This window comes from Neofelis nebulosa, chromosome 8 (assembly GCF_028018385.1).
Source record: "Neofelis nebulosa isolate mNeoNeb1 chromosome 8, mNeoNeb1.pri, whole genome shotgun sequence".
Taxonomy (NCBI): Eukaryota; Metazoa; Chordata; class Mammalia; order Carnivora; family Felidae; genus Neofelis; species Neofelis nebulosa.
Window position 1 is genome coordinate 5,440,266 of NC_080789.1, and position 21,390 is coordinate 5,461,655.

Sequence of the window (21,390 nt, forward strand, 5' to 3'; positions counted from 1 at the left end):
GAGTTCGAGCCCCGCGTCGGGCTCTGGGCTGATGGCTCAGAGCCTGGAGCCTGCTTCTGATTCTGTGTCTCCCTCTCTCTCTGACCCTCCCTTGTTCATGCTCTGTCTCTCTCTGTCTCAAAAATAAATAAACGTTAAAAAAAAAAAATTAAAAAAAAAAGAATGTCAAACTTTGGAGGCACCTGGGTGGCCCAGTCAGTTGAGTGTCCGACTCTGGTCCAGGTCATGACCTCATGGTTCGTCAGTACGAGCCCCGTATCAGGTTCTGCACTGACAGAGCAGAACTTACCTGGAATTGTCTCTCTCCCTCTCTCTGCCCCTCCCCCACTTGTTCTCTCTCTCTCTCTCTCTCTCTCTGCCCCTCCCCCAAGCGGACGGCACACACGCTCTCAAAAATAAATATTAAAAAATAAGAAAAATAAGAAAACAAGACTGATATTTATAGTAAACACCACCCGCCAAACATAAAATGCCTTCTCGCTGCGAATCCTGACCGAAACGTTCAAATAACACTGGCCGGTGGCATGTGCCGTTCAAATCAAAGAACATTTCTTGCCAACACATGAATCAAAGGAGCAGCAACGTTAGCGTCAAAGGAGCTCAATAAAAGCAAAGATTTTTGTCGTTGTTTTCTGAATCGCCAGCGCCTATAGCCATGCCAGGCACCTAGCAGACCACCGGTAAATGCTACGGTAATAAATGAGCGGAACGTTTGCTTTGTTGGAGAGGGATGCAAACCAAGTCAGATGCGGCTCCTGTTGTAACATCTAGAAACTTAGACTGGAAAAGGGTAAGGCAAAAATCCAAACAGCGCTCAAACGGGCGGCACAGGAGCAAGATCAAGGAAGTCAGCGCGTCCAAATGAGGCCAGATAAGGAGGAGGTGTATGTAGCAAGTGGCCTGAAGTGAGCTCTAGAAGATGGGACTGTGTCCCGGGGCGGGGGGGAGGGGGGAACGAGTGTGGGGGTGGGTGAGCCAGGAGCCGCCGAACAGCAGGTACAGGGCAAGGAGTGTGTCAGCACAGCCACGGTGTTTCATTTGAACGCGTGATCTGTGAGGCCGAGTGAAGTCCAACTCCCAGGGCCAAGCCGAGGGGGCCTGTGCGAAATACTTGGGGAAGCTCACGGCCAACTACGGGAAACTTCTGAGCAGGACAAGTGAAACAATCCGTGTCGTAGGATAAAAGTAACGTTGAAGGCTGGGAGGTCTGACTTTTGGAACATTCTGAGGCTCTAACAAGTGTGACCTGGGCCAAGTACTCATTCTCTGGCCCTCAGTTAAGATTAGGACCAAGGAGAGCAGTTTGGCCAGCAGGCAGGACGCACCAAGGACCCAAGGACCTTCACCTATCGTGTCTCAATTCTCGCAACACACTGGAAAGTACTATTCCCGCCTCCACTTTAAAAGGGGTAACTAAAGCATGGAGAGGTTCTGTCTCTGCACCGTTAAGCAGGAGAAAGGCAGGCTTCTAGACGGGTCTGGGCCGGAGGTCTTCAAAGGATACTTGCTCTAGGGTCCACCGCGCCCCCGGCAGGGGCTGAGCGGGAGCCTGCGGAAGCCGACCGGTAACCCGGCTCGGCTGAAGGTAGAGAAGTCAGGTCGTGCAGAGAAAGACTTATTGCTCTGCTCCAGGTCACCACGGAAAGCTCGCTAGTCCCTTCGGGGCCACTGCCTCGCTGAGCGACCTGGGGCAAGTCACGTCCCTCCTCTGGGGCCCGGTCTCCTGCTCGGAGGTCTTTGCGGCCTCCTTCCACCCGGCCTGCAGGCCGCGCCGCCCCCGGCGCCCCCGCAACTGGGAGGAACCCCGGGCGCCGCGGCGAGAACGTCTCCCCGCGGTGCCTGCCCAGAGGTCACGCGGCCCGCGGGTCGCTGGGCCTCTTACCCGGGCGTGCACTGTCCCCATGGCTCCCTTTCCGGCCGCCGCCTCGCAGAGCTACCCGGACCCGAACGCGGCACGGCTGGCGAGGGCAGAGGGCGGGCCCGCGGTGGCTGAGCCGTCAGTCGGTACGACGCCTTCAAGCCCTCGGACTGGGAGCACTGGGGGTAGCCATGATAACCCGCCCCCCGGCTCACGGTCTTTCCGCTCATTGGCCCTTAGGAGCCCATGACCCGGATGTTCGCACGGACTCCGGGAAGTCCCGCGGCCTGGAGACTGCGCAAGCGCGGAGCCTCCAAAGACGCCCGCGTAGCTGCTGGCGTGTGGGGCGCGGGTCCGAGTGAGGATCCCAGGCAGCGGGAGTCCGGAGTCGCCCCCGGGAAAGAGCAAACCCGCTGGTGGGTGCGCCGGGGCTTCAGCCAGGGTCCTCCCTTAGTCCTCCTGGCGCCCCGGCCCGGCGGATGCTGTGCGCGCCCCACGCTCCCGCGAACCGCCGAGGCTCGCCTCCCTTGGCCTCGGGGGGTAGCACAGATCCGGTTCGGCGCCTGCCCCCCTCCCGCCGGCCGCCCGGGTCCTAACTCGCGGAAGCCTCCGAGGGCTGTCCCCCTTTGGTAAAGGGAAGGGGAGGGTCATACCACGTCTCGGGATAGGAATCGGAGCGTGACAACGCCCGGCACAGCACAAGGCTCTGGGTGGGCCGTGGGTGCACGACCATCGTCCATTCAACCGAGCCCATAAATGCTAGCGGGGATTCCCCCCCCCCCCCCCCGGGCACGGGCCAGGGGCGGAGAACCGGATGGCCACGGGGCTTCACCTCGCCCCTCGGTGGAGGAAGCAGCCCCCTCCCCTCCGTCGAAACCATGTCGTAAATAGTAGCCACGTGTAGTGATGAAAGCAGGAAGAAACAGCTGAGTGATGGGATGGGGGAAGAGGGAAGAGGGACCATATTATGTGTCCTCTCCCTTCTGATAACAGTATCATTTCAACTCCTTTTCTTCTCCCCCCCCCGCCCCCTCCCAGAGTTCCTGACACCCTCTTGCATTTAAATAGCACCCCAAGTCCCCAGGGGCCCTGGAGACCACATTCCCCTTCTTGCCTGGGAAGAAACCCAAGCCAGCGCTGCCAGGGCCAAGTCCTAACCTCCCAGCACCCCTTGCAGGTTGACCTACCCATCTACACTCCCCCCCCCCCCCCCACCCACCCACCCCGCTCCTGGGGTTCAGGAAACCTGTCCCTGACCGCCAAAGTGAGTCTATTGGTATCTCCTGAACCCCAGCTCGGACTCAAGAGGCTATTGGAGGTGTGAAAGCTTGGACATTTTCAAAGCTAATCTAGGAGCAGACTTTAAGCACAAGTCACACAAGCTGGACACTTGCTCAGAATTCATTCTGCCGGTTCCTGTTTTCTCATCTGGAAAATGGGGATGATAGCAGTTCGTAAGGCATGGCAGTATACTGAGGCTTTGATGAGCTAAAGCGTGGGGCCTGGCTCACTGCAGACACTGGATAAACTGCATCTTCCTGCACTTTCTCCTCCATTATTGTCTTCTCAAAGGTAATCCATGAGGTTGACCTGCAGACGGCAATGAGTCCTGAGCCAAATATTCAAGAGCCTATTGTGTACAAGGCACCGGTGACAGTGACAGAAGCCACATCAGGAACACAAGACCGCTTTATCCTCAAACACCGTGTCTGACAGTCAGAATGCACATTAACATATTGAAGGCTCTGAGAAGTCTGCAGAAAGTACCTCTATCTCACTTTCTTGAAGCCGGTGTTTCCTGAACTGATTGGGTCATAGAGACTTTGGGTTCTGGTTTTTGAGGCTCTTCGGCCCTCGGTGACAGTGTTCCATCAGGCAAAAGGTAGAGTAGCATTTCCCCGCCCCTATCCATGTGACTTGCTTTGGTCAACAGGTTGAAGGCCAAAGGGATAGTTCTCACTTCTGGATGACGACGTTTGAGCACCGTATTCCTTTCCCACTGTCGCTGCAATCAGTGACCCTCCAGATGGGGGGACAGTTTCGGGCTAGGCCAGCCAAGTCTGATGGGTATGCAGTATAAGAAGTCAACCTTCTGGGGGAATCTTTGTTAAAGGCCACCTGACCCAGACCAACCTAACTGATCAAATCCCTTAGTGATACCCGCAAGGACACCAGCTTTTGAGAAACTTGGTTCACGAAGGATAGATCTGGCCCCGTGAGTAGTCGAAATGCAGTTTAGTGGCTACACTGGCTCCCTTAATAAAATGAAACCTCAAATCTCAGAGGTCATGAGGAAGGGACACTGGGTCTTCCCACAGATGCCCATAGAGGTCACTCACTTCTTAGCTTGGAACACGACTGTTAGGATCCGGGCAGGCAGCCAGAGGGGAGCAGGCTCCGACCTGGATCCAGGCTACACCCGAGGTCAGGGGAGGTGAGCCTTGGCGCTTCGCGGGAGCGTGTGGCCCCACACGGCACCCGCCGGGCATGGGCTCCAGTGAGTAGGCTCAGGACAAGAGGCTGGGTTCCATAGTCCGGCAAGATTGGGACCAGCTGGAGGGGGCGGGGGAGAAGGGGTTCAAGGAGTCTCTGGTGCCCAGCTCAGGTGACTTGGAATCTGACAGGCACAGGGCAGCTGTGCACCGGAGAGTTATACTGGTGAGTAGCCGAGGAGTGGCCAGTGGAGGTGGCCAGGTGGGCTCAGAGACTGGGGGGGGTTCCTCAAGGTGAGGCCCCCAGATGCAGCTGTGAACTCTCAGTACAGCAGGCAAGGCTGAACCTTGGGGACCAGCCCAGCACTCAGGACAGTCTGGGGTCCCAGAAGGAGAGGGACTCTAGGGGAGGGTCTGGGCCAGTGTCTAGGATAGGGTCCATGTGGAGACCACCTGGCTGGCGGGGCCATAAACCTGGGGGAGGGGGGGCATTTGAAGGGGCTCAAGGGAAGACAAACGAAAGCAGGGCTTCTGGGAAAGGACGCAGACACGACGGAAAACGTTTCAACGTCACATTTATTAGGAGATCTTTTCCAGTGGAAGTGATAGGTATTTACCATAGAAATTTGCAAAACACAAGTGCAGCAAATAAACTACGATTACAGATAACAGCGTAATGATCACTACCATCAGTGCTTCTGGTGAATGTGCTTTCAGTCTTTTCTCCATAGACCCACATGCACACCTTTTGTTGTTGTTGCTGTTGTCATGGTTAAACCAAGACTAGGTTCATGCTCTGCACCAAGTTTCATTATCTGTTCCCCAAATAAAGACTGTGGCTCCCTGGCAGTCAGTAGACTACACAGTAATGATTCCTGACAGTGGAAAATTCCAGAGCACAAATGTACCATATAAGGAGCAAGGGGTTCGTTTGCTAAGGTGGTAGGAACTTCAGAATGTGTTTCCGCGCTGAGAAGAACCCTCAGCAGTGCCGGAGAGGTGAGGGCCTGTGGGGGGTGCGAGTGGGTGGCATTTAAGGCACAGGTGGTGAGTGGAGCCTTGGCCATTTCTAAAAGAATATTATCCTTCTTTGTCTTAGCACACATTTTCTAAAAATGATAAAACACGTGTTCATTTTCAGGAGGTTGAACCATTTCAGAAAGTAGTAAGAAAATAAGTTGCATGTCATTCTACCAGCTGTTAACAGTTGCGGTGATCGGGGAAACTTGAGAATCGGGGGCTCAGGGCAAGGTGTGAGGGTATGCTCCAAATTGCCCAGGTGGGTGTGGACCCGGCCTCTCCTACCCCCAGGCCAGCTCAGCAAGGGGGACAGTGCCTTGCTCTGGGGCTCAAGAGGCGGGGAGAACCTACCGCTCACCAGCCCTTGCCTCACTTAGGGGGCAAAGCACTCTCGGAACAGGAGCCTCGGTGCCCACATCCTGGAGACACAAGGACCCAGCAAGGAGCCACAGAGCAGGGTTCTGTGCGCCGGGCGGTGGCCCCGAATGTTCACAAGGAGCCTGCCTGGGAGGTCCCAGTCTCATGGCAGCTCAAGGCTCACCCAGAGGCTGTTCCTAGAACCACATTCTCTTTTCAAGGGGATGTGTTTGCAAGGAAGTGCTCTGTCTGAACCTGCTGGTTCTTCAGCTGCAACACGCTTACACAGCATAGGTGACGGCTGCAGCTTTGTGAGCCGATGCTGAGGATTTTGAGCCGATCAGTGTCTTTTCTGTTCCACTCGAATGCATAAATGAAAACACGTTTCACCTTGAGTCACATTACTCTGTCCTTGCTGACAAACCACACTTGGGGAGCAGGTAGGTCCCTGTCTCTTTGTCTCTGTCGAGGCTCTGGGAGTACAGAACCGGGAAGGGGCCATTGAGGAAAAAGGGGCACGGACCACAAGCCCCTTCTGTTGTGCTGGGCTCCTGCCTGGGGGCCGGGGATGCCCGTCTGTGCACCGGATTTTTCCTAAGGCTTGCTAATACCTCACTGGTTCACATAACCTATAATGCAACACATAATAAGATTCCTGTATATTTTATGCAAAACTCTTATCACATATTTAGGCTAGGGCAAAAAAGTGTTCCAAAACATGAGTCAGTTATCGCCTTTCAATGGCCATGACCAGCAGCGCCCTCCCTGGAGAAGGCTGCCCCCCCACGCCCCCCCCCCCCCCCACTGACCACCTCCTCTATGGGAGATGGGATCACGTTTCTCTTCCTTGCAGCCCCCAAGACTGCACAACGGGCAGCCCAGCCCCCAGCCACAAGTCTCCCACCACCTGTCACGACACCGGCTGTGTGAGGAACCCTGCACTGGGAGGGCTACAAGACGGAGTTGGCAATGCCCCTCCCCACCGGGCTTCCCGTTGCCATTTCCCAGCCAGATGAGCTAACAGACACAAGAACTTACATATCAGACTTCCTTATGCTCCCGACCACCACACACACACCCTAAAGTAGCTTAGCCTGAGCCTGGCTTTTTGTAAACGCAGTACATCGCTTTTGGTTTCAACAATCTGTAAATTCGGCACAGAGGCAGGACCCCACGCGTCACAGACACTGGAGCATTAGACGCCAGCGTGCAAGTACCCATGCAAAGATCAGAAAGGCCTAGCATCTATGAGAGGACGTCCTAAACTTGTCTCCTCAAATGACTCAGAAACTCGTCTGCCCTCGGAGGGTAGGGAAGTAGGGGTCTTGCCCAATCCCAGCCCCAAAAGGCCAGGCCGGACAGGAGGGTGACGCTGCTGGGCGGCTTGGCCCCTACTGGACGTCCACAGGTGTGCAGGTCCGCTAGGGAGCCAGGAGGCTAGAAACGCCCTCATGTTCCCCGGGGAAGGCCGCTGGCTGCTTGCCGGTACCTGGGGTCCGAAACACATGAAGGACGCTAACTCAGGTCTTCAGTCTCGGCAAGGATGGAGGGACACCACCAGCCAAAGCTGAGCGCCCCACCGTGCACGCTCTGGGCGCCTCCGGGTGGTGGTGTCCAAAGCCACGGCATCCCCGTGATGTCACCATCCTGGGATTCTAAGCCTGTGGCCCTCCCGGCCACCTGGACACTTCCCACTGGACGCCCATGGGCACAACAGAGCCCATTAGTTTCCTCACACAGACCAGCTCACCCACCAGCCTGCACCGCGTGCCATCCCCGGGCCTCCTCCTTCTGACCGGCAAGTCTGAGGTCCGACGAGAATCTACGTGACTAGGCACACACACCCCCACTTCCAGATGAAAGGGGTGCCTGCCAGACCCACACACCCACAACCAAATCATCTACCTGGCGCGTGGGGAAGAGATGCTTCACCACTTGAGAACACGCGTGCGAGGTGATCCACTGTAGCCACCGGATGTCCTCAGGAATATCTGGAAGCCACGTCACCAGTCTGCAGGGATAAAACCAAGAAAGACACAGACACAAAACACACACATGTATCAGCATGAAAACAAGCCCAAACAAACACAAAACAAAAACCGAAGGCGGGTATCTTACCACCATGCCCTTTGTCCAGGTAAACCGCCAGAGGCACTCCTCTAATTCTAATCTGATCAATCCCAGAAGGTGGATTAGGGACGGTCAACCAGAGACAAACCGATGTAAAAGCCCTAGAGCAAAGTTAGGTCACTCTGGGCTTGCTTTCTGGGCTCCAGAAAGCTCAAGGGGTACACGTGGAAATAAAAGAAAAAGGTCCTGGTTTGCCAGGCTTTCCCCTTGGGGCAAGGTGCCCGCTGTAGCTTATGCAGAGAATCTCGTAGCCAAGGTAGCCCAGGGTTGTGTTCGAGCCCAGCAGACTCCCCCGACCCCTGACGCCCAGGTCACCAAAAGGACCCGTGTGGTGGGCTTTGTAAACGCCTGATCAGACCCCACCCCAGGGCAGAGGCGTCGGGGAGCAGACAGCTAATTCAGTAGAGCGGGGAAGGGATCTGGTCAGGTTCACCAAGGACAAGAGGACTGAGCTGGATTCTGAAGGGTGGTCTGGCCTCTAAAAGGTGGACGGAAGGCCATGCCGACCAACCCCCTTAAAAAGACCGTAAACGCCAACGCGAATCTGAAGAAAGCAGACGTGAAACAAATACCCTGAATTCAAGAGTCTGCCTCATGCCCTCCCGACACACCATGAACAAAATCCCCAAATGAAAAGCGCAGACCTACAAGAGGGAGCAAGTGAGAAAAGCATCGAGAAAAGAGGGGGGCTCTTCATCGAGAAAAGTGAGGCACCTTTCGGGGTGCTCCTTACAGACAGGGAGCTCCATCCCGCTCTACCAGGAGCCAGGCCACGGGTGAAGACGCGCACGTGGATTCTCGCCATCTGCGCCCAACCAGGGAGGAAGGCACAAAGCCACACAAAAATGCTCACCTCTGGACCAGAGCAATGGCAGATTCCACGGGCAACGTACAAGGCAGCATCGCAAAGGACAAGATCTTAACTGGCAAGGAGTTGCAAATCTTGCTCATGTATCTCTGCCGGCTTTTAATTGCTTCACTCAGAGCTGAAAAATACAATTTGGAGGCGTGCCTCCCACCAGTGTGAACACCAAACCACCTGTCCAGGTAGTGCTTGGAATTTCTGTGAAATACACAAATCCTGGCGTACAAAGAATCAGACGCATTCCCAAATGAGATCCAACGAGGAGTAAGCCCAGAAGAGCCCTTCGATAGCCCACAGGATAAAGGGTTCCCAACGAACAACTCTCTTTTAAACGAGAACCATTTTCGGGGGCGCCTGGGTGGCTCAGTCGGTTGAGCGTCCGACTTCGGCTCAGGTCATGATCTCACGGCTCATGAGTTCGAGCCCCGCGTCGGGCTCTGTGCCGGCAGCTCGGAGCCCGGAGCCTGCTTCGGATTCTGTGTCTCCCCCTCTCTCTGCCCCTCCCCTGCTCATACTTTGTCTGTCTGTCTGTCTCTCGCTCTCTCTCTCTCTCTCTCTCGAAAATAAATAAGCATTAAAAACATTTTTAACAATAGCTAGTTTTGGTGGGATACACAAAGTTCCCAAATACCCCATCGACTTTATGAACTTTTGCTTCCTTCTGCCTGGAACCCCCTGGCCTGCTACCCCTCCCCTCCTTTTGTTTTTGTTTGTTTGAATTTGTTTATTTATTTTGAGAGACACAGAAACAGTACGGGTGGGGGAGGGGGAGAGAGACGGAGAGAGAGAGAATCCCAAGCAGGCTCCGTGCTGCCGGCACAGATCCCAGAACTCCTGAAACCACAAGATAATAACGTGAGCCAAAAGCAAGAGTCAGACACTTAACCTACTAAGCCACCTGCTGTCACCCTTTTGTAATGACCTCACGACACCTCAGATCACATTAACCCAGGCAGCTGCTGGCTTGCACGGTTATCACAGTAGGGGTGTTGGTGCCTTGGGGCAAGGGATGATGTCCCCTCTGTCTTTGAATTTCCCCAAGTGCCTGATCTGAAGCTGGCTCGTGCACTCCTGTCCACCTAATAGTTGATGATGTGATAAAAATAGATCACCACTTGGGGCACCTGGGTGGCTCAGTCGGTTGGGCGTCCGACTTCAGCTCAGGTCACGATCTCACAGTCTGTGAGCTCGAGCCCCGCGTCGGGGTCTGTGCTGACAGCTCGGAGCCTGGAGCCTGCTTTGGGTTCTGTGTCTCCCTCTCTCCCTGCCCTTCCCCCCCTCATGCTCTGTCTCTGTCTCAAAAATAAATAAAAACATTACAAAACCTTAAAAACAAAGTATCACCACCCAACGGAGATTCAACATTGTGGGGAGGCAGGGAAACACCGGGGCGGGGGATCCTCAAAAAAGAAGGCTTTGAGACGGGTGGGCAGGCAAAGAGCGGTTCTGAAACAACAGACCCACCCCCGTGGCCCCCGGAAATCCAGTGTGCCTGGTACTCAAAAGAGCTGGAGTCAGCTTCCCTCTGGCCATGACCCCACGGGAAGAGAGACTGAGCAAGGTGCCCGAGGGGGGTGATGGGCCTGCACCAGGAGCGGGGCCCCCACCCCCCGCCCTCTCCATCTCCTGCAGGGCCGGGTCACCTTCCTCCACAACACACAGAAAAGAAGCCCCCTGGGTCGCTGTCACGGGAAACGACACCGCCTGCCATCCCGCCACCCGAGCTGCCGGCACCTGTGGTGAGCCTGGGCGGCAGGGTCTCCAGGATGCTCTCGTCCCAGGGCAGGATGCTGACACGCAGGTGGTCCAGCAGCTCATCTCCCTCCATCTCCGTCCCCCAGGCAGCCGCCCTCGGGGGAGACCCCGGCCTCGTGTGTTCCGAGGGGGGCACGAGGAAGCCCCACTCTTCTGGAGATAAACTCAGGCCCTGCCGAGGCCCGCTGCAGATGCCTACCAAGGGTGCGGGAAACCAGGCACCGGGTGAACTTGGGCGGCCGGGGTCACTGCTCACACGCCCACCCACAGAACGACGTGCGGGCAAAGCCACGGGCCGTAGGCCTGTTGCCAGCCAAGTACGAGGCGAGGCGGGGATCCACGAGGACAGGTGTTCCCTGCCAGGGAGAAAGAAGGGTGGGGCTTCGAAGCCAGAGAGATGTGAGTTTGGCTGGCTCTGGCTTGGCCACCCACTAGCTGTGTGGGCTCCACAGCCACACGAGGGGGCATGAAGGTAAAATGGGAATTCTAATTAACGGGTAACAACTGAACCACCGGCTAAGCCTGTGTTGTGGGCCCTGAGTTAGGAACTTCATAATAATCTGTTCCCAGAGGACAACCCCTACCCGGGCCAGCCTGGCTGAGGGCCCCACTTAGATCTTTAGACTCAAACCCAGCACAGAAGCTGCAAGTGCCAGGCTTTGGAATTACCAAGACTCCAACCTGGGCATTCTTAATCCAAACTCCCTTTGCTACAGATGGAGAAACAGAGGCCCTGGGAGGGAGGTGGTTTGTCCAAAGTCACCGAGTTAGGAAAGTCACCGAATCACCTGAGTGTGACCCTAAGGGGTCTGCTGCTGTCACCGATTCCCAGGTTCCCTCCAACTTCCGTCCCCAGCCCAGACGGCTCTCCGGCACTTTGGGGCCCTGACATCAACTGCCTCCAGCACGAGTGGCCAAAAATGTCCCTGGGGCACTGCACACCCACCCGGCCCGCAAGGAGCAGGCCACCCTTCCCAAAGAACACGTTCCCTCCCCTTCCTGAGAGCCCTGAACCGGGGGCCAGAGCATCCCCTGCCCAGGCTGCTAAAGCCAGAACCCGGGACTTCGTTCCAGATTCTTCCCCTTCCTGAATCTCTAACTGGTCACCTTTGAGCCCTGTCCTCTCGGGCCTCGCCAGTCCCCCAGAGACCAGCATCTTGCCCTCTCCACCTGCAGCCAAAGCCCTCTGCTGACCTCCCTCACTCCTGCTTCAGCAGCCCTCAGTGGCTCCCCACGGCTGCAGGCGTCAAGAGTCAGCCAGGTCCAGCCCTGCCCCTCCCCCCTCTCTGCCCACCTCTCAGCGTCCCCCACCCCTTGCCACTCCAGCTACGTGCGCCTTCTTCCCATCCTCCAACCAACCACGCTCTCTGTGGTCTGCAAGCCTCCTGTTCGTGGCCCCCGTGCGTAGGACGCTCCCATCCATCCCCGAGTTGCAACATGATTGACATCCTCCTGAAGCCATGCCTTCCCCCAGGCCATGCAGATCCCTCCTGCGTGATCCTACGGCATCCTGTATCTTCCTATCAGGGCACTCGGCACACGTCATCCTTCCGTTTACTTATCTGCCCACCTGACCACCAGACTAAACTCTAGGAGGGCAGGGGCCACATCTGCCTATTCACTGTGGCATCCCGGCACAGAGCCAGTAGCTTGGCACCTAGAAGGTATACAGTCAATGCTTTCTGAGTGGACAGATACGTGTATGTCCTTTGAACCATGACTTCTCCTTGGTCTTGGCCAAAGACTAATTCCGAGAAGCCATACAGAAAACGTACGTACTTTTATTATTTTTATTTTTTTAAAGAGGGCGCAAGCGGGGCAAAGGCAGAGAGAGAGGGAGACAGAGGAACTGAGGACCCGAAGGCGGCCTCCGCACTGCCAGTGGTGAGCCTGACGCTGGGCTCAAACTCGCCAACTGTGAGATCACGGCCTGAGCCGAAGTCGGACGCTCAACTGACTGAGCCACCCAGGCGCCCCAGGAACCAACGTTTAGTATTCAAAGAAAAATAGCTCCAAATACATCTAATATTGCAAGAGCCCAACTCTCACAGCCCAGACCAGCCAGATGACCCAAAGGCAGGAACCCGTCCCACAAAGGACGTCAGCTGACCTTGAGGGTGTGACCCACACCTGGCTGGAGACAACTTGGGGCTCAGGGCAGGAAACCTTGCTTAACTTCCTCTCTTGTTTACCAAAACGTTCAAAATAGTTCAAGCAGAAAAGAAAAACGAACAGAACGGCTTTTGCTGTTCAGACAGGTGGCACTAAGGAAGGAGAGAGCCCCGGAACTGGGACACCCAGTGTCCCCGCCCCAGCCCTGCCGCTCAGTGAGTGCAGTGTGGCCCCTGGCTCACATCCATCTCCCCGTTTGTAAAATGGGACAGAGATTTCCTCTCTCAGAGCGCTAACATGCGGGGTAAGCAAGTTGCGAAGTGAAGACGCTCAGCCCTGAGTTTCTACCTAACTTCAACCTCCAGCTGCTGACTGCTAACGAAAAGCTTGTTAAGAAGGACACGTCTGCCCCCCACCTCGCCCATACGTACCATTCTCTTCCAAGAATCTGGTGGCGTCTAAATACCCGCGGAGGCATATCTCTCCAAGCACCTGGCAACACATCAAGTAAGGTCACTGCAGTGGAGGGGGCCATTCCGAAGGCTCCCGAGACAAACAGAAGAACCCTCCCCACTCCGAGCTGCTCAATGGCCCAGCACAGCCCCAGAGACGCTGGACAAAGGGCTCTGTGCTCTGAAAGAGCAAAGGTTCCACTTTCATGCAAGGCCGGGCTCAGAGGACATCCCCTCCGTGGAGCCTTTGCTGGTGGCCCAGCATGACGGGGGCTGGTTTCTCCGGGCCCCCTCCGTCCCAAGACCAGCCTCCACCCTAACAAATACCGGGGCGCGTTCCAGCTGTCACTGGGACAGTTAACGGCAGCCGTCTCTACTCCTCTGAATACAAACCACACACGCAAACCAACGTACAGCCTCCCCTTTTCGCCTGGAGCGCACACTGTCCACACAACAGCCTACACACAGCCTTCCTTCTCCCCAGAGAACCTTTCGTGTCCAGGGTTTACACGTTTTACGTTTTGGTTTTCTGTTTTCGTTTTTTGTTTGTTTGTTTGTTTTAATATCAGGGAGAAGAAACCTCCTACAACAATCGAGAAAGATTCAACCACCAAATGTGGTGTGGTTCTTGACCACACTTGCAAGTAAGAATCAGAGCCCCTTGGAGGTGGGATCTGAGCTACAGGGCTGTTTAAATCTTCCCAGGTGATTCCAGGGGTCAGAGTGGGGCAGCACTGAGCTCCCAGGACTGACACTCTTCCCTGAGTTCCTTTTCACTGGGGGGAGGGGGGGCTGGGAGGGGAGGGGAGGGAGGGGAGGGATCTGATTCCGTTTGTGGAAAGAGCCATTGTTAGATATCCTGGCAAATGGGGAAGCAGAGAAGAGCTGCACCCCCAAAACACACAGCCCCCAACTCACCTTGAGATCTGGAGGAAGTAACGCTCGTATTAGAAGGTAGACATTCTCTGGGCAGAGGCGCAAACTGAGCTTGGTTAATTCCACGTGAAGAAAGTTTGTGGACTTGACTTTAGGGCAGATATCATACTCCCCAAAGAAGGGGGACACGGTGATGGTCGTTTTGGAATCAAAGAAGGGGATGTTGTTAGTTATTCCTCCATCCACGTATCGCTTTTATGGGGAAGAGAAAAGGACATAGCGTCAGAAACTCCGGGCTGGTGTTTTATGTGTATTTCAGATTATGGGGAGAGGCCTCTCAGAGCCTCAGGCTGGTATGGTGAGAAGACAAGGTTCTGGAAACTTTCTGTCAACAAATCCTCATTGAACATTTCTATGCCAGACCAGGCTCTAGGCTGGCACTCAGGATTGCTGTATCCTGTTGTGTAGTTTGTGCACCGCACAAAAAGTGCCTGGCAACGAGGCGGACAGAGGATGGAGCCCAGCCCACATCGTGCTGGCCAAGTCTGAAGCCCAGGAGGCCACCTCTAGGTGTGCCCATATAATTTGCATGAAAGGGATCTGTTTGGGCAGGAGTTCTGTGTGCGCTGGAGACAGAGAATGATGTAGACCCTGCCATGAAAGTGACAGAGGTCATGGGTTAGATTCCAGACCCCTCTTGCTGCTTGGAAAATCAGGACAAGCACCTTGAGGAGCTTTGGAGACCTAAATGGCCGTGAACCTGGGATCAAGGCAGCCAGAAAAACATTCTTTGTACCCACGGCCTAGTGGCATCTGGGATCAGCTACTGTGGGCATCAATTTCCCTACATCCATATCCTCCCACAACTTTAGGCTGGCGCAGGCAGGTTTTGGTACAATTTGGACAAAGTCTGCACCCATCAAAGTGAAGTCTAGAATGATTCCCAAATCCAAGGCCATCACAGCTCAGCTGTCTGTGCCCACAGGGGAAGGCCTTCAAATATCACAGCCGGAAGACTCCCCAGCCAATCCTTCCCGAGGCCTAAACAAGTACAGAGAACAGCCCATGCTCAGCCACATCTTAGGCATGAAGAGATGCTCGCCTTAGGGGCACCCGTGGCGCTCAGTCGGTTGAGCGCAGACTTCGGCTCAGGTCACGATCTCACGGTTTGTGAGTTCAAGCCCTGCCTCAGGCCCTGTGCTGACGGCTCGGGGCCTGGAGCCTGCTTCAGATTCTGTGTCTCCCTCTCTCTCTGCCCCTCCCCCACTTGCACTCTGTCTCTCTCTCTCAAAAATAAATACACATTAAAAAAACTAACATATTGGGGCGCCTGGGTGGCTTGGTCGGTTAAGCGTCCGACTTCGGCTCAGGTCACGATCTCACGGTCCGTGAGTTTGAGCCCCGCGTCGGGCTCTGTGCTGACAGCTCAGAGCCTGGAGCCTGTTTCGGATTCTGTGTCTCCCTCTCTCTCTCTGCCCCTCCCCCACTTGTGCTCTGCCTCTCTCAAAAATAAATAAACATTAAAAAAATAGTTAAAAAAAAAACTAACATATATACCCACACACACACACACACACACACACACACACACACACACACACACGACGTGGCCCAGAAGGCAGCTGCCAGGGGCCCAGGATCTAGTCCAGAGCCTGCAGAACAGACAGCTCGGCCTGTGTTTCCCCATCCCAAGTAGGGCTCAGCAATGGACCAAAACACATACTTGTGGAATGGAACCAAATCCAAAGCCCTGTTGGCAGCTTCTGCCCAAAGCCATGGGCCGCAAAGGGCAGAATCGGACCCACGGTGGGCTGAAACCCTCAAGCCCGAAGAATAAAGCACTACCTTAAGCAAGTAACAGACCCTTAAGCATCTTATACTTTAACCGGGGCACCGGGGACCTATCCTTGGTGCTCTGGCAAAGATTAAGTGAATCAGCTTACCTTCCAGGTAGCCAGATAATTAATTCTACATGAAGGTGGTTTTGTTTCCCCGGGCAGCCTAGAAGGGGGCTATGGCTAGGGAACCTCTGTCTGAAAGGCCAAGAGAGCAAAAGACTCTGCATTTGGGGACAGGTCCCAGGCTGCCTGGAGCAAGTGCTCTGCAGGCAGGAGCTGTGCAGTTAGTTTAAAAGCAGACTCGGGGCGCCTGGGAGGCTCAGTTGCTTAAGCGTCTGACTTCAGTTCAGGTCACGATCTCACGGTCCGTGAGTTCGAGCCCCGCGTCGGGCTCTGTGCTGACGGCTCAGAGCCTGGAACCTGCTTCGGATTCTGTGTCTCCCTCTCTCTCTGACCCTCCCCCATTCATGCTCTGGAGCATGTCTCAAAAATAAATAAACATTATTTAAATAATAAATAATAAGTAAATAATAAATAATAAATAAATAAATAAATAGATAGATAAACATGTCTCTGTCTCAAAAATAAATAAACATTAAAAAATAAATAAATAAATAAATAAATAAAAGCAGACTCGGGGTGCCTGGGAGGCTCAGTCGCTTAAGCGCCTGACTTCAGTTCAGGTCATGATCTCACAGTTTGTGGGTTTGAGCCCCGCGTCGGGCTCTGTGCTGACGGCTCAGAGCCTGGAGCCTGTTTTGGATTCTGTGTCTCCCTCCCTCTCTGGCCCTCCCCTGCTCATGCTCTGTCTCCCTCTCAAAAACAAATAAACATTAAAAAAAATAAAAAATAAAAAATAAAAAAAAAACAAAGCAGACTCACCACGCCTCTGAAGGAAGGAGGGATTAGGCCACAGTAGAAAGGGATGAAGGAGGAACAAACCAAGGCCTGAGGAGACAAAAAGAAGTGTAACTACAGGCCAGAACAGCCTGTCTTCGATTCCCCTGGGCCAGCATGAGCCTTCTTCAAATGGACAGAGAAGCAAGCCTAGAATGCTCTTTGGAGATGGGGTGCTTTCATGAACGAGCTGAATGGGTAACAAACGAACCCTCACGCTTGTGTTTCAGGCCTAAGGATAAGCTCCTAAAACGCTGTGGGTATCAACTTCCTGTCCCTTTCCCCACGGGAGAGAGCCGTACGGGGCCCTCGCAGACGGGACCCAGCGTCGCTGACTGACAGGGAAGACACCAGACAGGGGCTTTGCAAATGCTGACCTTCCTTAGAATCACGTGGAAAGCATGCCGCCCACACACTCCACGGCCTACCCCAGGATTCTGACGTAGCAGGCTGGAGGCACCCAAGAACCTACCACCTGAACAGGCTTCTAGGTGCTGCTGATGCTGGGGGTCCAACCAGCACACTGAATAGCATGGAGCCATGGGGCGGGAAGCAGGACCGACCCCCTGAGAGAACCCGGCTCCTGCGAGCACGGGCCAGTGTTGGCTATCTAGACAAGGCTTCTGGTAACAAGGCTAAACAGAGGTTGATCCTGGCTGCTGAGATGCTGCTGGTTACACGTGCCAGGCTGCTGGCTCCTGTGGGGCATATTAAGTGCAATATAGTCCAAGTAACTCTCGTAAAAGGCATCAGCCAAATTAAATGGGATTTTGAGGGGCGCCTGGGTGGCTCAGTCAGTGAAGCATCCGACTCAGCTCAGGTCATGATCTCACAGTTCGTGGGTTTGAGCCCCACGTCGGGCTCTGTGCTGACGGCTCAGAGCCTGGAACCTGCTTCGGGTTCTGTGTCTCCCCCTCTCTCTGCCCCTCCCCTGCTCACGCTTTGTCTCTGTCTCTCTCAAAAATAAATAAACATTTAAGAGAAAAATAAATAGGGGCGCCTGGGTGGCTCAGTCGGCTGAGCGACCGACTCCGGCTCAGGTCACGATCTCACGGTTCGTGAGTTCAAGCCCTGCGTCGGGCTTTGTGCTGACAACTCAGAGCCTGGAGCCTGCTTTGGATTCTGTGTCTCCCTCTCTCTCTGCCTCTAACCCACTCGCGTTCTGTCTCTGTCTCTCTCAAAACATAAACATTAAAAAAAAAATGTTAAATAAAGAAAAGAAAAATAAATAAATAAACAGGATTTTGATACCGTAAGTGATCTTCTCCGAGCTAGACCCTTAGGCCAGAGGCGAGTAATCCCACCCTCGTGGGACCTTACTCCACATGTGCTCATCGCGGAACACACATCGTGGGGATAGGGATCCTTGGAAGACGTGGTCACGAGCCAAGTCTTGAAGGGGGGCAGGTAGTATTTGAAACTGAAACTGACTGCGGGCATCCAAGGTTCACCTATGCTAGGACCAGACCACCAGAGGCACACCCAGTTAACATCACTATGGGGGCAGGAAGCCAACCAGCATCCCCCCTAATCCAGTTCCCCTGCGTCTTAAGAAACGAGACCAGTGGCCTATGACAGCCCTCCCTGGGTTGCAGCCAATCTTACTGGACAATCCCCCGGGTAAGCAAACTGCTTACATCCACAACTTCGTCTTTGGACTGAAAATCAGACACCAGCACACTTTCCCCATCAGACACTCTGGTGAGTGAGACGCACATTCTGCCAGAGACGAGCGTGTGGATGTTGGCTGGCAGGTGTCTGTGGAGATGTTCTCGAATGTAGCTAGTCGCACGGAAGGACGGGTGGAAGATGCCAATGTTCCGTCTCCTGGCAGCACAGACGAGGCCCATGAGCACATGCACGATCTTGTCTGGGGGGCGGCAAGACACAAATATACAAGGGATGGTGCCCCGTGGAGATGGCAGTGACCAGAAACCAGGCGGCAAGGAAGCTGCCAACCGTTTTCCAGTCCTGCACAAATACGGCAGCCACGTGCGGCTATGGAGCCCTTCCGACGCGGCTCAGTCCAATCCGAGATGTATAAACGACACACCGGAATTCAAAGGCTTCATACAAAAAAAAAAAAAAAATCTAATAAAATATGTCATTAATAATGTTTTTATATCGGTTAGCTGCAAAAATGAAAATAATAGGCTGGCCGTATTGGGATGAATGACATTTTAATTTCAATTGTATCTTTCGCTTGTTTTCAGCTCGGCGGCTGGGAAAATGTGAAACAGCACACACAGCTGCACTGTCTTTCTATTGGACACTGCGGGCCCAGGTTCCCGCCACGGGAACAGGCCCCCAGAGGCCCAGGGGAGCTGGCTCTCACCTACACGCCCCCAAAGCCCGAAGCGGGGACTCCTCAGGAAGGGAGCGTCAGCACAAAGGACCTACCTAACACTGCAGGAAGCAGAGAATGAGTGCCGGCTGGGGCCCCAGTGCAAAGCCTGCCTCCAGCTCCTACTAGCCAAGCGACCTCAGAAAGTCGCTTCACTGCCTCTCTCTGTCTCAGATTGTGCACGTTTTCACTTTGGGGACAGAGGGGATTAGACACACTACCATCTGTAAGGTACTCAACCCAGAGAAGGCTCCTCGTAAAGGACTAGATTTAATCTTCAGGCTCTGACACCAGGATTACCACTGTCCAGTGGGCATGGGCCACATTCGTGCTCCGTCCAACCTCACTCAGTGGCCTGGACCGCTCTGGCTGATTTGCACGGTGCTGGCATTGCAGGACCACGAGTCCCCACCCTGACCCCTGGGTCATAAATCCTGAGATGCAGAAGGACAGACATAAGCCAGCCCGTCTTGGCCCACCTCTGACCTCAACTCAACTCTCCCGACATGCGTGGCCCCACGGAGCCCAGGTGGAAGGGGCAAAGTTGCACACAGCTGGCACATTCTGCCTGCCTCTCCTGCCAAGCACCTGGCTTAGAAGCACTCACGGGGACTCTTTCCAAGTTGCAGCCCTAGGAAACTTTCCTCAGTGGTCCCCAAATGAGACAGGAGGTTAAAGCAGGGCTCCTGCCCAAACCTCCAGACCCCACTTTCCAAGGATCCGGTGGTCCCCAAGCCTCTCCCTGTTCTACAGGGCACAGACCAGGACTGCACCTGTCCTCTGCCAGTTAGGAACCCTCTCTATACTAGAGTCAGCACAGGCCACCTTGACACACAAAGGCCGTCTTTTATCACCCCCCGAAGCCCAGAGTGTGCAGACTGGCCATGTGGCCACACGAATCCTCCCTGAGGCCACAATTCCTGCCCTTTGCTCCCCTCCGTCAGTGGAGAAGCCAGCTGGGGCCTCTCTCCTAATCCCCACCTCCCAGTCAGCCCAAGGCCTGCTCACTGATCCTATCTAATTGCAGGGGATTCCTGGCCACCGGGATCAAAGTCATTCCCTGCTGGTGGAGTCTAACAGTCCCCATTCCCAGGAAAGGCAAAGAATAAACTGCTAAGGAAGTTGAGCAGGGGCCAGTGAGGTGCGCGGTCTTCCCGTCTGGGGATCTCTGGGTGCCAACAGCTCTAGCTGCCACCAGTCCCAGGTCCTGTCCCCTGGCTCAGAACCCCAGGCCACACCCTAGTTTGGCCCAGCTGGGCACAAGATCCACATCTGTCCCTCCCACAACTACCCACATACACAGATGTTTCATTAGCACAAGATTCAAATGCACAGGACCTCATTTCCAGCGGCACTGAGCAGGGTGGGGGTGGGTGGAAGGAAGGCATGGGGGATGTCCAGGGATCTACCCCAGCCCCTAGGAACGATATCTAGCACTCCCCCAATACACACACACACACACACACACACACACACACACACAAAACATGCGCCCCACCCCGCCTTGTCCCTTTAACCTCAGATCAGCAAACCTGCCCAGGAAAACTCTGGAGGGTTGTCCTCCCCCTGAAAGGCTATCCAGCCCCCAGGAGGTGGGGCGGAGGGGGGATGTCTCCAATCCCTGTAGTCGCCAGAGCCAAGAAGGCTCCCACCCCGGGTCGGAGGCCAACGCCCTGCTCCTGGGGGCAGGCCCGCCCAGCTCCGGACCCAGGGCAAATCGCCCAAAGCTTTGTGAGCTGATGGGGACGATAGGGGCCAGCTCCACCCTCGACGCCCCAACCCCGGTCCTGCTCCCTCCTCCGCGTCGCTCCAGATGAGCCCACTCTCAGTCCCGGGGCGAAGGGCTTCCGGCAAGCCCGGGCGCCAGGGCGGGGTTGGGGTGGGGATGCGCTCGGGGTTCCCACGCCCACGGCAGCCAACCCCAGGCGCGTCCCCCTCCCAGGCTGGCGAATGAGCCACCCGCCGGCGCCGGGCGAGAGGACACTTCGGAGGAAGCCTCTGTCCGGGCAGGGGCCCCGGGGATGCACTCCGCGGTGTCCGCGTCCAATGTCAGCTCCACCGGGCGCCCCGCGACCCGTCCCCGCGCGGAGCCGCGGCGGTGGCCCGGGACATACCTAGGGGCATCCCAGAGAGGAAAGTGACGCAGTGCAGCGCCCCGGCCGAGGCGCCGAAAAACATGCGCGCGTCGCGGAGGAGGTGCGGGGCGCGCTCGCTCAGGCAGCTTGTCACCCCGATGTGGTAGAAGCCCAGGAAGCCGCAGCCCGAGAAGGACAGGCTCCAGTCGCGCCTGGGGTCGTGCATAGCGGCGGCGCTCCGGGGGCCCGGCGCGGGGGCTCTCGGGTCCGCGCGCGCCGCGGACGGCCGTCCCGGTCCGGGACCGCGGCCCGCCCTGCACCGCCGGCGCCCGCGCGCGCTCCCGGGGCGGCCTCCACGCCGCGGCTCAAGCAGTCCCTG

General features: G+C 55.5%; 2 protein-coding genes and 1 long non-coding RNA gene across 3 annotated transcripts in view; 1 reads left to right on the forward strand and 2 right to left on the reverse strand.

Annotated features, from left to right (window-relative positions):
- SAMM50 (SAMM50 sorting and assembly machinery component) overlaps nucleotides 1–2,071 on the reverse strand; it is a 33,060-nt gene extending 30,989 nt beyond the window's left edge. Inside the window, exon 1 of the mRNA XM_058741077.1 lies at nucleotides 1,883–2,071. Within this exon, the coding sequence (XP_058597060.1) occupies nucleotides 1,883–1,903 (21 nt within the window). The 5' untranslated portion in view covers nucleotides 1,904–2,071. The remainder of the gene's footprint in view (nucleotides 1–1,882) is intronic.
- Nucleotides 2,072–2,137: 66 nt separating this feature from the next.
- On the forward strand, nucleotides 2,138–4,431 carry LOC131518724 (uncharacterized). The gene is made up of 2 exons (XR_009265258.1): nucleotides 2,138–2,274; nucleotides 3,431–4,431. It is a non-coding gene; the product is annotated as an uncharacterized LOC131518724 (long non-coding RNA).
- A 417-nt stretch (nucleotides 4,432–4,848) lies between these two features.
- Nucleotides 4,849–21,366, reverse strand: PNPLA3 (patatin like phospholipase domain containing 3). Its single transcript, XM_058741078.1, has 9 exons — nucleotides 21,051–21,366; nucleotides 18,230–18,462; nucleotides 16,578–16,643; nucleotides 13,900–14,109; nucleotides 12,961–13,021; nucleotides 10,397–10,612; nucleotides 8,651–8,783; nucleotides 7,573–7,678; nucleotides 4,849–7,163 (listed from the first exon to the last, which is right to left on the reverse strand). The coding sequence occupies exons 1-9, from the start codon at nucleotides 21,235–21,237 to the stop codon at nucleotides 7,089–7,091; spliced, it is 1,287 nt and encodes a 428-aa protein (XP_058597061.1). The 5' UTR covers nucleotides 21,238–21,366; the 3' UTR covers nucleotides 4,849–7,088.
- Between the last annotated feature and the right edge of the window lie 24 nt (nucleotides 21,367–21,390).